An 11,891-nucleotide genomic window follows, 5' to 3' on the forward strand; every position below is an offset into this window, starting at 1 on the left:
TATTGCTTGTCTGTCATTGCCACGCAGGCAGGAGATCTGCAGGCCTGCGAGCACCAGCACCAACCCATGCAGTGTTTCATGTCTCATCGGCCACAATACCACGTGTTGATAGTGTCCCTTATTCAACTCACTTACCTTTGACTCTGCTCTGGCCCTCGTCACTCCAATAGCTGGGCACTTCACAATCGATCCCCATATAACAGGGAAACTGAGGTGTGGCGGTGAAGTGACGTGCCTATGGTTACACAGTGAGTCTCTGGCAGTGCCAGGAGCTGAACTGACCCCAGTGCCCTGACTCCAATTCCACAGCCGCTGTGTACAACCATCCTTCCTCTCTTCCCTTCCTGTTGCTTGCCCCACTCCCTGACAGGCTCCATGCTGCTCGACATTGGGGCACCAATTGTTGGTTCAGGAATGTGCTCTCAGAGCTGAGCTTTGCCGGGGAGGCAGATACCCAAGGCTTGGCCTAGTGAGCTGCTCCCTGAGCTGATAGCCCTGGGTGCGTGAGTTGCTGCCATGACTGTATTCCAGCTAGCGTGGGTCAAAAAGCACAATTTCCAGGCTGTGAAATTCCAACACTTTGTAATGTAATTTTGTCCCACACAGGGGACAAAAAATCAGAACTTTGAAATTTCCCACAAAACTAAATTTCAACAGAAGTTGAGTTTTGGAAATATCGAAAGGACCTCGGAGTGCTGTGTTCTAATGTTTCGACTTTTATCTGTATATTATCTGCCTTATCAAATCAAAACACAGTGCTTGGACCTAGTCTAAAGGAAATGTTTCAATGGTATTTTGTTGACAAAAGGGACAAGCTATATATTGCCATGAAATATTTCCATTTTATGGAATCAGCATACTGTTCAGTTGGAATATTTTAAACCAGCTGTTGTTCCAGTGGGCGCATTAGGGCGTTCCTGCCAGGGGGCAGGGAGGGAAGGTAGATTGCAAAGAGCTATCCAGATTAGCACCTGTGCAGTGGGGAGTGAAAATGGATCCAGGGTGATGCAGCTTTTCCTTCCCCATACACTGTTTGTCTCTTCTGTCTTGAACCTCCTGTGGACTGGTCTGATGCTCCTGCTTAGCCCATAGGTCAGTAGTCACCAGGCTATTTTGCTTAGTCTAACTTTTCTGTATATTGGTGGGTCTCATGGGATAGACTTATTACTCTGCTGCATTTCACCTGCAATGTATTTTCCTTGCTGCCTATAGTGCTCAGCCTGTGGCACTGAATGACAACCAAATGTGCACTCAAAATATGAAGTTGGTTAGGAGGCATTTAAAGTTAAGGTGATTCTGTAGTGTCCAGCCTAGAGCTTGGTTTTTCCATCCTATGTGGCCCCGTCATGTGTCTGTCAGCTTCCCCATTGCTCTTCGTGGCCAGCTGCTTGCTGCATTGAAGAGTTGAAGCCTAGCCATGTAATCCCCTGCAACTTAATGTTAGCTTTGCTCACTTGGTCCAGGAATGTAATTATGACTTTTGAATTACATTAGCAGCTTGTACGGAGTAATTAATTAGTCAGATTTATAAGGCGCTTGGTTCATAATGATATATGGCCCTGCTTGGGTAAGTGGCACCTCAAATTGGCTGTAAAAAATCTTATTTCTAAGGTCAAGTTTTTACTGCAGGGGATTTATAAAGCTATGAGCCTCTTTGTACTTAGATTAGCTCAGCTACCATTGAATGTCTGCACACATTCAGCTATTGCCTGCAGCAGCTGCCAGATGCCTGTTATGGACAAACACTTTGAGCTAGTTTTGCAGGAACGCTTTGGTCCGAGCAATCACCTCAAATGAGGTCCAGGAAGAGAGGTCAGAACACTGGTTTCCTTCCTGGTTGACTGTTTTAGTGCAGGAGAAGCCAAGCAGCAAAGGATGTTAGCTCTTCCTTCTGGTCATCATGACAATTATTCCGTCCAGCAGAGAACCTTTACAACAGCTGTGACATGCCTAAGCTAAAATCCCCAACGACTACTGCTCTGTCTAGGGATTTCATGGCTTCCGACTCCCAGGGTAGAGGAGCAAAGACTCCACACGGGGTTGTGTGTCCTTCCATGCTAGGTTGTGGCTTTTCTTTGCCTGGACAATAAAACATTGCGTAGGTGGGTGGCCTGAGCCCTTGCTCACTGGCCTCAGTGCTAGTCTTGCAACTCTAGCTGCTGCTCTGGGAGCCTATGCTAAGCCAGGCCGTGTGAGGTGCTATGCATGTAGGTGGATCTCTTCTCACCAGGTTGCTGCTGGTAGTGTGGGTGTGTTCCTTTGTTGGAAGCCTGTTGAGATGAAGGTGCATTTAGTTTTACTTTCATTTGGCTGAGTGGGGTGTTGCTCCCAATGGCAAGACTACCCCGTCTTTGGAGCACTATTGGTACCAGGCATCACAAGACTCATGCCTCAGGAGCAGGGACGTACACAGGATCCCAGCAGCAAAGGATGATTCCAGGTAAGTAACTTGCTTTGCTTGTCCAGAGCGCACCCTGTTACGGTGAGACTTGAGGGTTGTTTTGGATGCAGGTGAGGCTCAGATCTGTGGTAGCACACTTCTCTTCCTGCTCTGCACGTCTCGGAGGGAACAGTGACTTGGATAAACTTACATATGACTTGGCAAAATTAATGTTTCGTGTTATTTCTGCAAGAGCAGCAGTCAGCTTTGCTGCTTACACCTTGTGGAGGTAATAGAAGCAGTTGAGTTATAGTTAAACTTATTTAAATTTACAACTCCTACAGTGTTAACAGATGTACAAGCGTCTGATCCAGTCATGGAGCAAGAGATTTGGGGGGCAGGCCTTCCAGTTTTGTCAGTATGGCCGTGCAAAGAAGCCATAAATTTGACAAACAAGAATAAACGATTCTTAGCAACATATGTCTACGCTGACAGTTCCAAGGTAATCATAAATAAAGAAACCCTGCTAGGCAAAAGTGTATCTGGGTTCTGCAGACACAGTGTGGGCCAAGCATCTGCTCTCCTCCCCCTTACTCCTATCACACTAATGAGGTGTACGAAATGAGCCTGCCTCTCAGCTGGGTATGGGCTGGGTGGGGACAGAGGGCTTTGAAAATAATCTTAACCTAAGTCATGGAGTAGTGGCTTTGAAACCCTTCCATTTCCTTTTTAATGCGCTAAATCCATTCCACACAAAACTGGCCCTTGTTTAGCCTCCATTCTTTTAGTGTCAGCTCCTCCATGACTGCTTAGCAGATGCCAACTCACCTACGCTGGAGGTTGTCCCTGCTTGAGATAAGTGCAAAGACCCTCCTATCAACTCACCCTGCTGGGAGGCAGGAATGGGGAGCATCATGCATGGATAAAGCCATTCAGAGGGCTTGATCAAAAGCCCATCAATCCTTCCACTGCTTTTAGTGGGCACTGGATCAGGTCCTCGGACTGTTGGATCTTTTAGATAAATAGCAGTGGCTTCCAGCAATTGTAACTACCTACTTCAACCATGGGGCACTGACCAGAGCCCTTAATCACCCAAATACCTTTGGGGGGTGGGGGAATAATACACCTTGCCAGGTATGCTACAAGGGACTGACTATGGCCTTCACCCAGCTGCTGTCCCCTAAACAAAGATTTGGAAGCTAGTGTGGCTCTCAGCCAGTCCTTCCCCAAGGAGTCTGACTTGTGCATACAGCACTAAATTCAGGTATAGGCTAATCAGGGGCACTTATATTTAAACAGGGCTTGGCGCAGACAGCAGGCTCCCACTGCTCCACCTGTATAAAAACAATTTATGTGGAATATGTTAAGAGGTGAAAACAGAGAAGTTCTTTGACTTGGCACTAATACATGTAATCTGCACCTCTTGTTAAATTGTAAAAGCTATAGTCATTTCTCTCTGCAATCAAAATGCTAGCTTTGGTCTAGAGATAGACTCTTTCCCCAGCTGGGGGAAATGCCATAGATCCATCCTGGAGTTGATTTATGAAGCATTCATGAAGAAATTATTATTCAAAGAATTTTATTCAATTAAACTTGAATTCTTAAAGGTTCCCCAGTGATCACTGAGCCAGAGCTATCCTAAAACTCAATGGCCTGCCTGAAGTAGGCATTGAGAAAACACCTGATGTGACATTGCAGCTGAACGTACGGTCTAAGGGACGATTGTTTGTCACCAGGATGTGCTGCAGGCTAAGGTTTAGAAAATTACTCTGTGAAAAATGTGCATTAACAATAGCTATGAAATATCAGTTAAAGAAGAAAAAGCTGAATAATGACCCAGCACTACATTAGTTGATGGGTATTCTTCATCTTGACCCTGCTCTGATTAAAACGTTAACACACATGCATGGCTTTTTTTTTTTTTTTTTTACAGTTTAAGGTTGTTTCCAATTAAATACTGAACTGTAAAAGTGGCCTGACTTAAGGACAAATCCACTCCCACAGAGCTGGGGCAATTATAACTATTCAATTCCTTGAGCTTTTGTATAGCACAATCATCCTACAGAGAGTAGATGTTTTCTTTACAGATGAAGATTTTTGAAGTCGTTTGTAACTTAGTATCAACCTTGAATGTTTGTACCCTTCAAGAAATGCTCTTCCAAATCACATCCATGCAGTAAGAGGGTTGGAACTGCATGTAAAACCCTGGACACCCAGTTTCATAAAACATGTTTATCAAGGTGTTTACCCATTAATTAGCTGTATTGTGCTGTGTTCAGTTAACAGGCTGTTTTCCTGGTCTTCAAGGCACCATCCTAGCTGGAAAAGATTTCTGACACAGCTATTCTGAGAACCTGACAGTTCACAGTTAGCTGGCTTCTTTAGTTCACCTGAAGATGCTTCAGGCTTTTTTATCAGGGGCTTAGGTGATTCCTTTTCTCATTTCATTTTTAAACATCTCACACACTCAGGTAAAAGGGAAATTATGTGACAGTCTTTGAGAATGTTTCCAGGTAAAGGAATGGTCAGTTAAAAATGCCACAGCAGACTAGGGTGTCTTTCAGATGAGAGGTAAAATAAATCTATTTAAAGACCCCGAGCAGGCTCCTTTTCCAAGGAACTTCTGCCTTGATGTGTAAGCGTCGTGTGCTCTTTAGTTCACACTGCCAAAGCTTCTAGGCCTCTATCCTGAATATACTTAGCATGTGCTTAACTTTACTACTGGAATCAGTGGGGCTGCTCATGGTAGTGCGTGAACTATGCACACATGTATGTTTGCGGGAGTGGGGCCTTAGTTGGGAATAAGCTGTCTGTTGTTGGATGTCATCCTGCCATCTCTGGTAAGGTAAGACTCTGACTGACTACAAAGCTAGTCTTGCCTACATTTGAACTGCAGGACTTAACCCTTAGTTCTGTTTAAGCCCTTTTCCTTGCCTAAACCCGTTCATGATTGTGGATGTACTGGAGTTGTCAGAAGCAAGTGCTTTGTCACAGCTGTATTAGGTCAGGCAAAGAGTACCCAAACAGTTCTTAGCATTTTCCTGTAAATCTACGAAGTGCTTCCTCCAGCTTCAGCCAGTACTGACGGATTGAAGGCAACTTAAAAGGGAAAAGCAGGCAGGGTTTGCTGGTAAAATGAGACAGTTTAAAGCCCTTTGGCGTAAGTAAATCACATTTATTTTTCAGAGCTTCTGGACTGGGCTCCTGAATCTGTGCAGCAGCTAAATGCTTTCTTCCTTTCATCAGAGATCTTTCAATCACAGCTGCCACTGCTCTGAGCATTAAACTGTATTTGTAAAGATGGTATTGTTTTTCTGAAGCTTTTGAAGCCTCCTAGCTCACACCCCAGCCTGAGTCAAACACAATGTGAAGCAGTTTCGAAAACAATTCAGAATCTGACACTTTGATCTGGACGCTAGCTCAGAGGTGGTTAGTTTTACAGAAGGGCTGCATGATTTCTACAGTGTTATAAACAAGTTCCTGAATGATTTTCTTGTGGGGAATTGGTGGCAATTCACACTTTCAATTCATGCTCATTCTCTCCTCTCCACCTTGCCTGCAGAAGGAAAAACTTGGCCGGATTTAGCTTTTCGTGATCTAGAAAGTACAGTCTCATCTCCAATTTATGGTTCACTTTTTGTGTATATTTTCTCTTCCTTCCCTTCCTTCATTGCAGCATAACGTGCCAAAACGAAGAGAAAATCACTAAGTCTGGAAAGCAAGGAGAGAAAGTAGTTAAATGTACATTTGTCATCAGATATGCTTGTATTGAGTGCTACATATCTATAAAAAACTGTGTACTGAATTACAGCTCTGGGAGCTGCAAGTAAAACAAAGCAACAGGAGACAGAGAAAACAGAAATGCTCCCGAAAATGGCATTCAAGAAGAGAATCAAATTATTGTTCCTGCAGGAGCCCAGTTAAAATGTAGACAAGCTAAAATCTTATCCTGAAGTGAGAGCTTCTCTAGGGGTACCCCTGTTGTTCTCCCCTTGAATACTAAAGGAAACCACAGTGTACAGTCTCTGAAGCCTTTATGGCAACTAAGAATGACAGAATCTGTTTTACCTGTTCAAGTATTTGGCCACGTTTGCATCTGCCTCTCCTGCTTGTACTAAAGGAACAACACTAAAAAGGAGAATGAAAAACAATTTCATGTTATGTTTAATCTATTACTCTGAATACACAGCGTAATAATAGATGTGTCTTTGAGGTTTGCAGATGCTCAAAACCTTGAGAGTGGTCACAGTACAGCCTCAGCATTCATTTCCAGTTCAATCCCTTCTGTACTGGAATTACAGTCTAAAAATTAACTGACCATAAAATCCAGGGATTGCTACATGCTTTAACCAATCAATGAAAAACAGTGCTTAAGCACAGATTCTGCTTCTGTGTGGAATGTAGGAGAGAGAGAGAACCTCTTATGTGAAAAAGCATCAGTATTGATGGCAGCAGCTTATAAGAATAATTATTACCAGTGACTACACTGCTAAGCTCATTATCCCCTACAGTACTGGACTCACTCTTTTGGCTTGGTACAACTCCTATGTTCATATGCATGTTTTACACTAATTGCTTTTTAACAAGAGGCCATAAGCTACTTGTTTTTTTGCTGCTGAGATAATGTTGTAAACTAGCATATACAAACTTTTATAACTGAACAAAACAAATTCTAAAGCTAAGCAACTACGAGGATGCACTTTTACTCCTTGGCACGACCCTGCCTGTTGTTCCCACAGGATCCAGTACAGCTGATTCCGAAGGCTGAAGTCAGCTTTTTTTGCTGTGATTGCATCAACAAAGCTACAGGAGAGCTCTTTAATTAAACAAATAGCCCAAGTTTTGCTGCAATTCTAACAGCATTTGCCTTAAGATCAATTGCATCCGACACTGTTTTAAATGGCTCGGAAGCTGCCACAAACTACCTGGGCTCAGATGGTCTTTTCCCTCAGCCTTATACTTACCACCTCTCTGCTCTTCGGCAGACTGCTCTGGAGAAATGAAGAGCAGCACTACTTTTACCTCCAGACTGAAACAAGATTAAAAACATTTAAGTGTCTTGTACCAGAAGCCGCATACAGCCACATACAGCCACCCAGCTGCATAGAACTTAAATGTATGACATTTTACACAAAATAACGGCCTATTAGACACTTACAGAAGCTATAATATCCATCTGAATGGGACATTTCTGCTGGATGTTTAAATACAGTTGCAGATGGAGACAGAGGAGGGTTAGCTCAACCTCTTCCACCCCTACAGCCTTCCTGTATTTGTACAAACACTAGAAGAGAACAGCATGTGGTGGACCGACCTCAAGAACTACCCAATGCCTAATATCAATTAACTGAGAGTGGGTTTCTGATTAAGTCTTCAATCAAATACCTAGCAAAGAGTTTCAGTTCAGTAAAAAGAATGAGCTGATACCTACAGGCAAAATGAAAGCAGTGAGAGGTGGAAGTTGGTCTGAGTATTTATCAATCCACTGCTCCAGCTCCAGCACTGGCTTTTCACTAAAGGATGTTCGTTCTACAGAGGGAAAGAGGAAACAACTAAAACAATACAAAAATAAATCAATCCACCCGATGGATCTTGCATTTTACATTTGTCATACTAAGAACTCCTTAGAGAAGTGTAAAAAATGTACACTTGTCTCTCACAGCTACCATCTTCTACAGCAAACGCTAACAGAAGTGCACAAGTGGTATCGCTAAATAAACAACCTGACCTACAGTGAGGGCATTTTTTAAAAATACAGAGCTGTTATCTTAAGTAAAATGATTTGAGGATTACTTAAGTGAGCCTCCCTGGCTGAGGAGAGAGGAGTTGCAATGTTGGAGCCAACATCTTGCAGCATACACTGGATCTAGGGAGGAAAGTATGCATTACAGTCAAAGCACAGACGAAATTACAGGTGCAGAGATGACATTTGACACTCCAATAAGACATTCTAGAGGCAGTGTGGTAGGGATTCTCAGATAGGGTGACCAGACAGCAAGTGTGAAAAATTGGGACGGGGGTGGGGGGGTAATAGGAGCCTACATAAGAAAAAGATCCCAAAAATCAGGACTGTCCCTTTAAAATCAGGACAGCTGGCCACCCTATTTTGAGAGTAATCAGGTGACATTGACCACTTCTGCGGTGTGAAGCTAATTAGTAAATGTACCCTCAGTGTGAGCTGTTTTCCACTGTGATACACAGTCCTTTTTTCCATCAGGCAGCTTGGCTTAGTATTTATGTTCTCTTGGTTTCAATCTGAGAATGCGTAACAACAAGGCTTAATCTGTGCCTAAAATTATGCATAATAATGAATATGGACCATCACAAGCATGCATGCGCACACACTCACTCACTTTCCCTTTCACTATAGATAGAAAGAAGCATCTTGTTTCTTCAGGCAACCAAGAGATTTTTTCAAGTCTGCTTAAAGGATTTATGCAGAATTCCCACTGACTGCAATGGGACCTACACGCCTAAATCTCCTAGGTGGCTTATAAAATTTTAAAATAAGAGTTTAAGAACTCAGCATTCTAATAATACAGATGTAATGGTCTTGTTAGACATAGAGCATGTAGTTACTACTCACTTTGTGAAGTTGTTTGACAAATGTGTGGCCACTTTCCTGGCTTAATTCACTAGCAACCCTAGATGAAGATGAAGCAGAAAGTTAGCTCTAGGACAGAGGAAACTTGTTTGGTACATATCTTCTATTTATGGCTCATTTATATGTATTTATGGTACACTTAGCATTACATGCACAGGTTCACAATGAGCATTGCCTTGCAACATGGAACAAAGTAGGACTCCCAGCACCTACAAAGAAAACACCAATTCAAAAGCATATCTGCACGACCATCTACTGCTTTCTGAATTGTGTCCATATAAATCAGAGGTACAAATGCAGTATGTTTCTTCCTGTACTCAAGAACTCAGAGTACAGACATAGCTGATGCACGAGCAAGTTTTTATTGATCAAGAAACAAATTCTCTTCTTCAAAGAGAGAGATCAGACTGAATGAATACTATGGTTGGACACACTTTTTTCTTACAAAACAATTAAATGGACATTAAATGCTCCTGGCTAGTTCAGTTGCCAAAGTAGCTCTCCACTGAATGTGGCTCAGGATGTATTTACAACTTTCCCCACAGGCTGACAATATTTCCACCTTTGCCCTTTCTTTAAAAGGAAAACCACCACCCCAAATAACACCAAGAATAAACAGCATGCATACTCCCATCAGAACACACGTCTCAAGCTCTGCTGCATCTTTACATCAATGGATGGGCTTGTAGGCCTTATTCTATGTCTGCAGTGTTCATGACTGTCAGGTATCAGCTTATCAAGGTAAGTAAAGATCACAGGCTTTTTGGCACTGTGTCTTCATATAAGGGGGAACTTTAGCAATACCACAGTAAACAAAAATCAAAGATGATAGAATTCACAGTTTTGTTACCCAACAGCAGAACTCAATTCATCTGTTGTTCCCAAAGCTTCAAAGACCTGATCATCTTTAGATCGCCTCTCCCCAGTGTATGTGCTGGAAAACCCTTTAAAAACAATCAATAGCAACAAGAGGAAAAGGGATTGAAACAGACAAAGCTGAAAATTTTAAACTATGAAAACTCACTGCAATCTATGCTAGTTTGACACCTGGGTAGCAGCAGCCTTAGATTTATAAGACCCTAAATCTCAAGCCCCTCCACCACTGAACAGGTGTCAGCTGATTGCTTCTGTGACACAACCAGTGATGGACTCCCACCCAACATCAGTTTCTTCCTCTGGTGATGGTGTCACAGACCAACAAAGCAACTTTCTCCAACTAACCCATGGGCCTCTATGTTACTTTAAGACAGACACAGTAACCTCCCCCCCTCCCCTTGCAAGTAGAAACAGCCCAGCATGCACAGGACAGGAAAAAGATTCACTGAAGCTGTAGAGTTGAGATTTCTTAAACACAAATAGTGTTAGGCACTAAGAGGGCACATGGAACAGGAAAACAACCATTTAATTTCAGTCCAAGCAGCTTTCTCCTTGGTGATTGCTAGGAAGTCACCTAACAATTTTAAATAAATAGCATGTCAGAGCAGCCCTTGGCTCATCTGCTGTATTAGACAAGCATTCATTAGAACCTGACATGAATTAAATTGGCTAGTACATTAAAATTAATTCAGAACTATGTTTTGGGAATATAAAATGCTATGTAAGGGCCTTTGTTGTTTATGTTTTTACCCAGCTCTAAGGATATTGTAGCCTCTAGGTTTTAAGTGCAGCCCAGACCCTACCTTTGTCTCCTGTTTTTGTGTAAATCTTTGGAACGTGGGTTGTCTTGGGTTTGATTTTCAGGCTAGACACAAAATGAAACTGTTATGAGTTCAGCAGAAATGACACTTTAACATGCAGTTGTTGGCAAGCTGATGTGTCTCTGATTTAGAGAGACAACCGGACACCGCTGGTCACTGCTGTTAACACCAGACTCTCCAAGCGGTGCCCTGATTACTTCCTCCATTGCCCCCTTTCCTCTTAGCAGAGACCACAGGAAGTCAACTGGGGCCAAAGGGCAAATTTTGCTTTGGCTGGCTCGTGGGGACAGCCCGGTTCACGCTGTCACGGGCCGGGGGTATCCTAAGAAGTGTCGCATTTTCCTTTCAGATGAAATATTTTGTCAGACATGGGAGCGACCTTATATCTGGATTGGGGGGAAGCAGCCCAGGCTTGGCGAGGGGGAACTCGGCACAGCCTCAGGGGGCGGCCCCGGCTTGGGGGACCAGGGGAGCTCGGCGTCACCCCAGGGGGCAGCTCGGGGGGTGCTCGGCACCACCCCAGGAGGCGGCGTGGGGGGAGCAGCCCCAGGGGGGGCCCAGGCTCGGGGGAGGGGGGAGCTCGGCGCAGCCCCAGGGGGGGCCCAGGGTCAGGAGTGGGGGGAGAGCTCGGCGCAGCCCCAGGGGGGGCCCAGGCTCGGGGGGGGGGGCCCGAGGAGCTCGGCGCAGCCTCGGGGGGCGGCCCAGGCTCGGGGGAGGAGCTCGGCGCAGCCCCGGGGGGGGCCCAGGCTCGGGGGGGGGCCCGAGGAGCTCGGCGCAGCCCAGGGGGGGCCCAGGCTCGGCGCAGCCCCGGGGGGGGGCCCAGGCTCGGGGGGGGGGGGAGGAGCTCGGCGCAGCCTCAGGGGGCGGCCCAGGCTCGGGGGAGGAGCTCGGCGCAGCCCCCGCTCACCTGCCCGGCTCTCCCTGCTGAGTGTGTGCCCGGGCCCGCAGCCAGGCCCGGAGCGGCCTGCACAGCGCCAGCCGGCGGCAGCCCCGGCCCAGCCCCGCCGACATGGGGCTGCCGCGGCCTGCGTGCCCTGACCTCTGACCCCGCTCGGCCCCCGCCGCCGCGCCAGGCGCTGTCACCCGACTCGCGCACCACTCGGCCCGGCTGGCTCCCCATTGGCCCGACAGATCTCTCCCCGCCCAAGGAGGCCTAGTGATTGGGTCGGTCATGTCACGTGAGACAGGCGCTGGGTCCCCATTGGGCGCT

At 45.4% G+C, this 11,891-nt stretch overlaps 1 protein-coding gene across 2 annotated transcripts; it reads right to left on the reverse strand.

Annotated features, from left to right (window-relative positions):
• Positions 1-5,534: 5,534 nt before the first annotated feature.
• MMAB (metabolism of cobalamin associated B) lies at positions 5,535-11,869 on the reverse strand. Of its 2 annotated transcripts, XM_050924283.1 has the most exons (9): positions 11,589-11,869; positions 10,664-10,725; positions 9,835-9,928; positions 8,967-9,024; positions 8,174-8,246; positions 7,812-7,909; positions 7,345-7,409; positions 6,449-6,508; positions 5,535-6,091 (listed from the first exon to the last, which is right to left on the reverse strand). In XM_050924283.1, exons 1-9 carry the CDS (start codon positions 11,852-11,854, stop codon positions 6,004-6,006), a joined length of 864 nt encoding a protein of 287 aa, XP_050780240.1. In that variant the 5' UTR covers positions 11,855-11,869; the 3' UTR covers positions 5,535-6,003. The 2 variants fall into 2 exon arrangements, with proteins under 2 accessions (XP_050780240.1, XP_050780241.1); XM_050924284.1 differs by lacking the exon at positions 9,835-9,928 and having other exon boundaries at positions 11,589-11,838.
• Positions 11,870-11,891: the final 22 nt, after the last annotated feature.

Source organism: Gopherus flavomarginatus, chromosome 15, assembly GCF_025201925.1.
Source record: "Gopherus flavomarginatus isolate rGopFla2 chromosome 15, rGopFla2.mat.asm, whole genome shotgun sequence".
NCBI lineage: Eukaryota > Metazoa > Chordata > Testudines > Testudinidae > Gopherus > Gopherus flavomarginatus.

Excerpts from the sequence above, each read along its gene's own strand:
- MMAB (XM_050924283.1), bottom strand. The coding sequence starts at position 11,854 with ATGACCGACCCAATCACTAGGCCTCCTTGGGCGGGGAGAGATCTGTCG. Across the intron at positions 9,025-9,834 it reads GAATTGAGTTCTGCTGTTGG|GGTTGCTAGTGAATTAAGCC; the intron begins GTAACAAAACTG and ends ATCTTCATCTAG. Across the intron at positions 7,410-7,811 it reads TCACTGCTTTCATTTTGCCT|TCTGGAGGTAAAAGTAGTGC; the intron begins GTAGGTATCAGC and ends ATCTTGTTTCAG.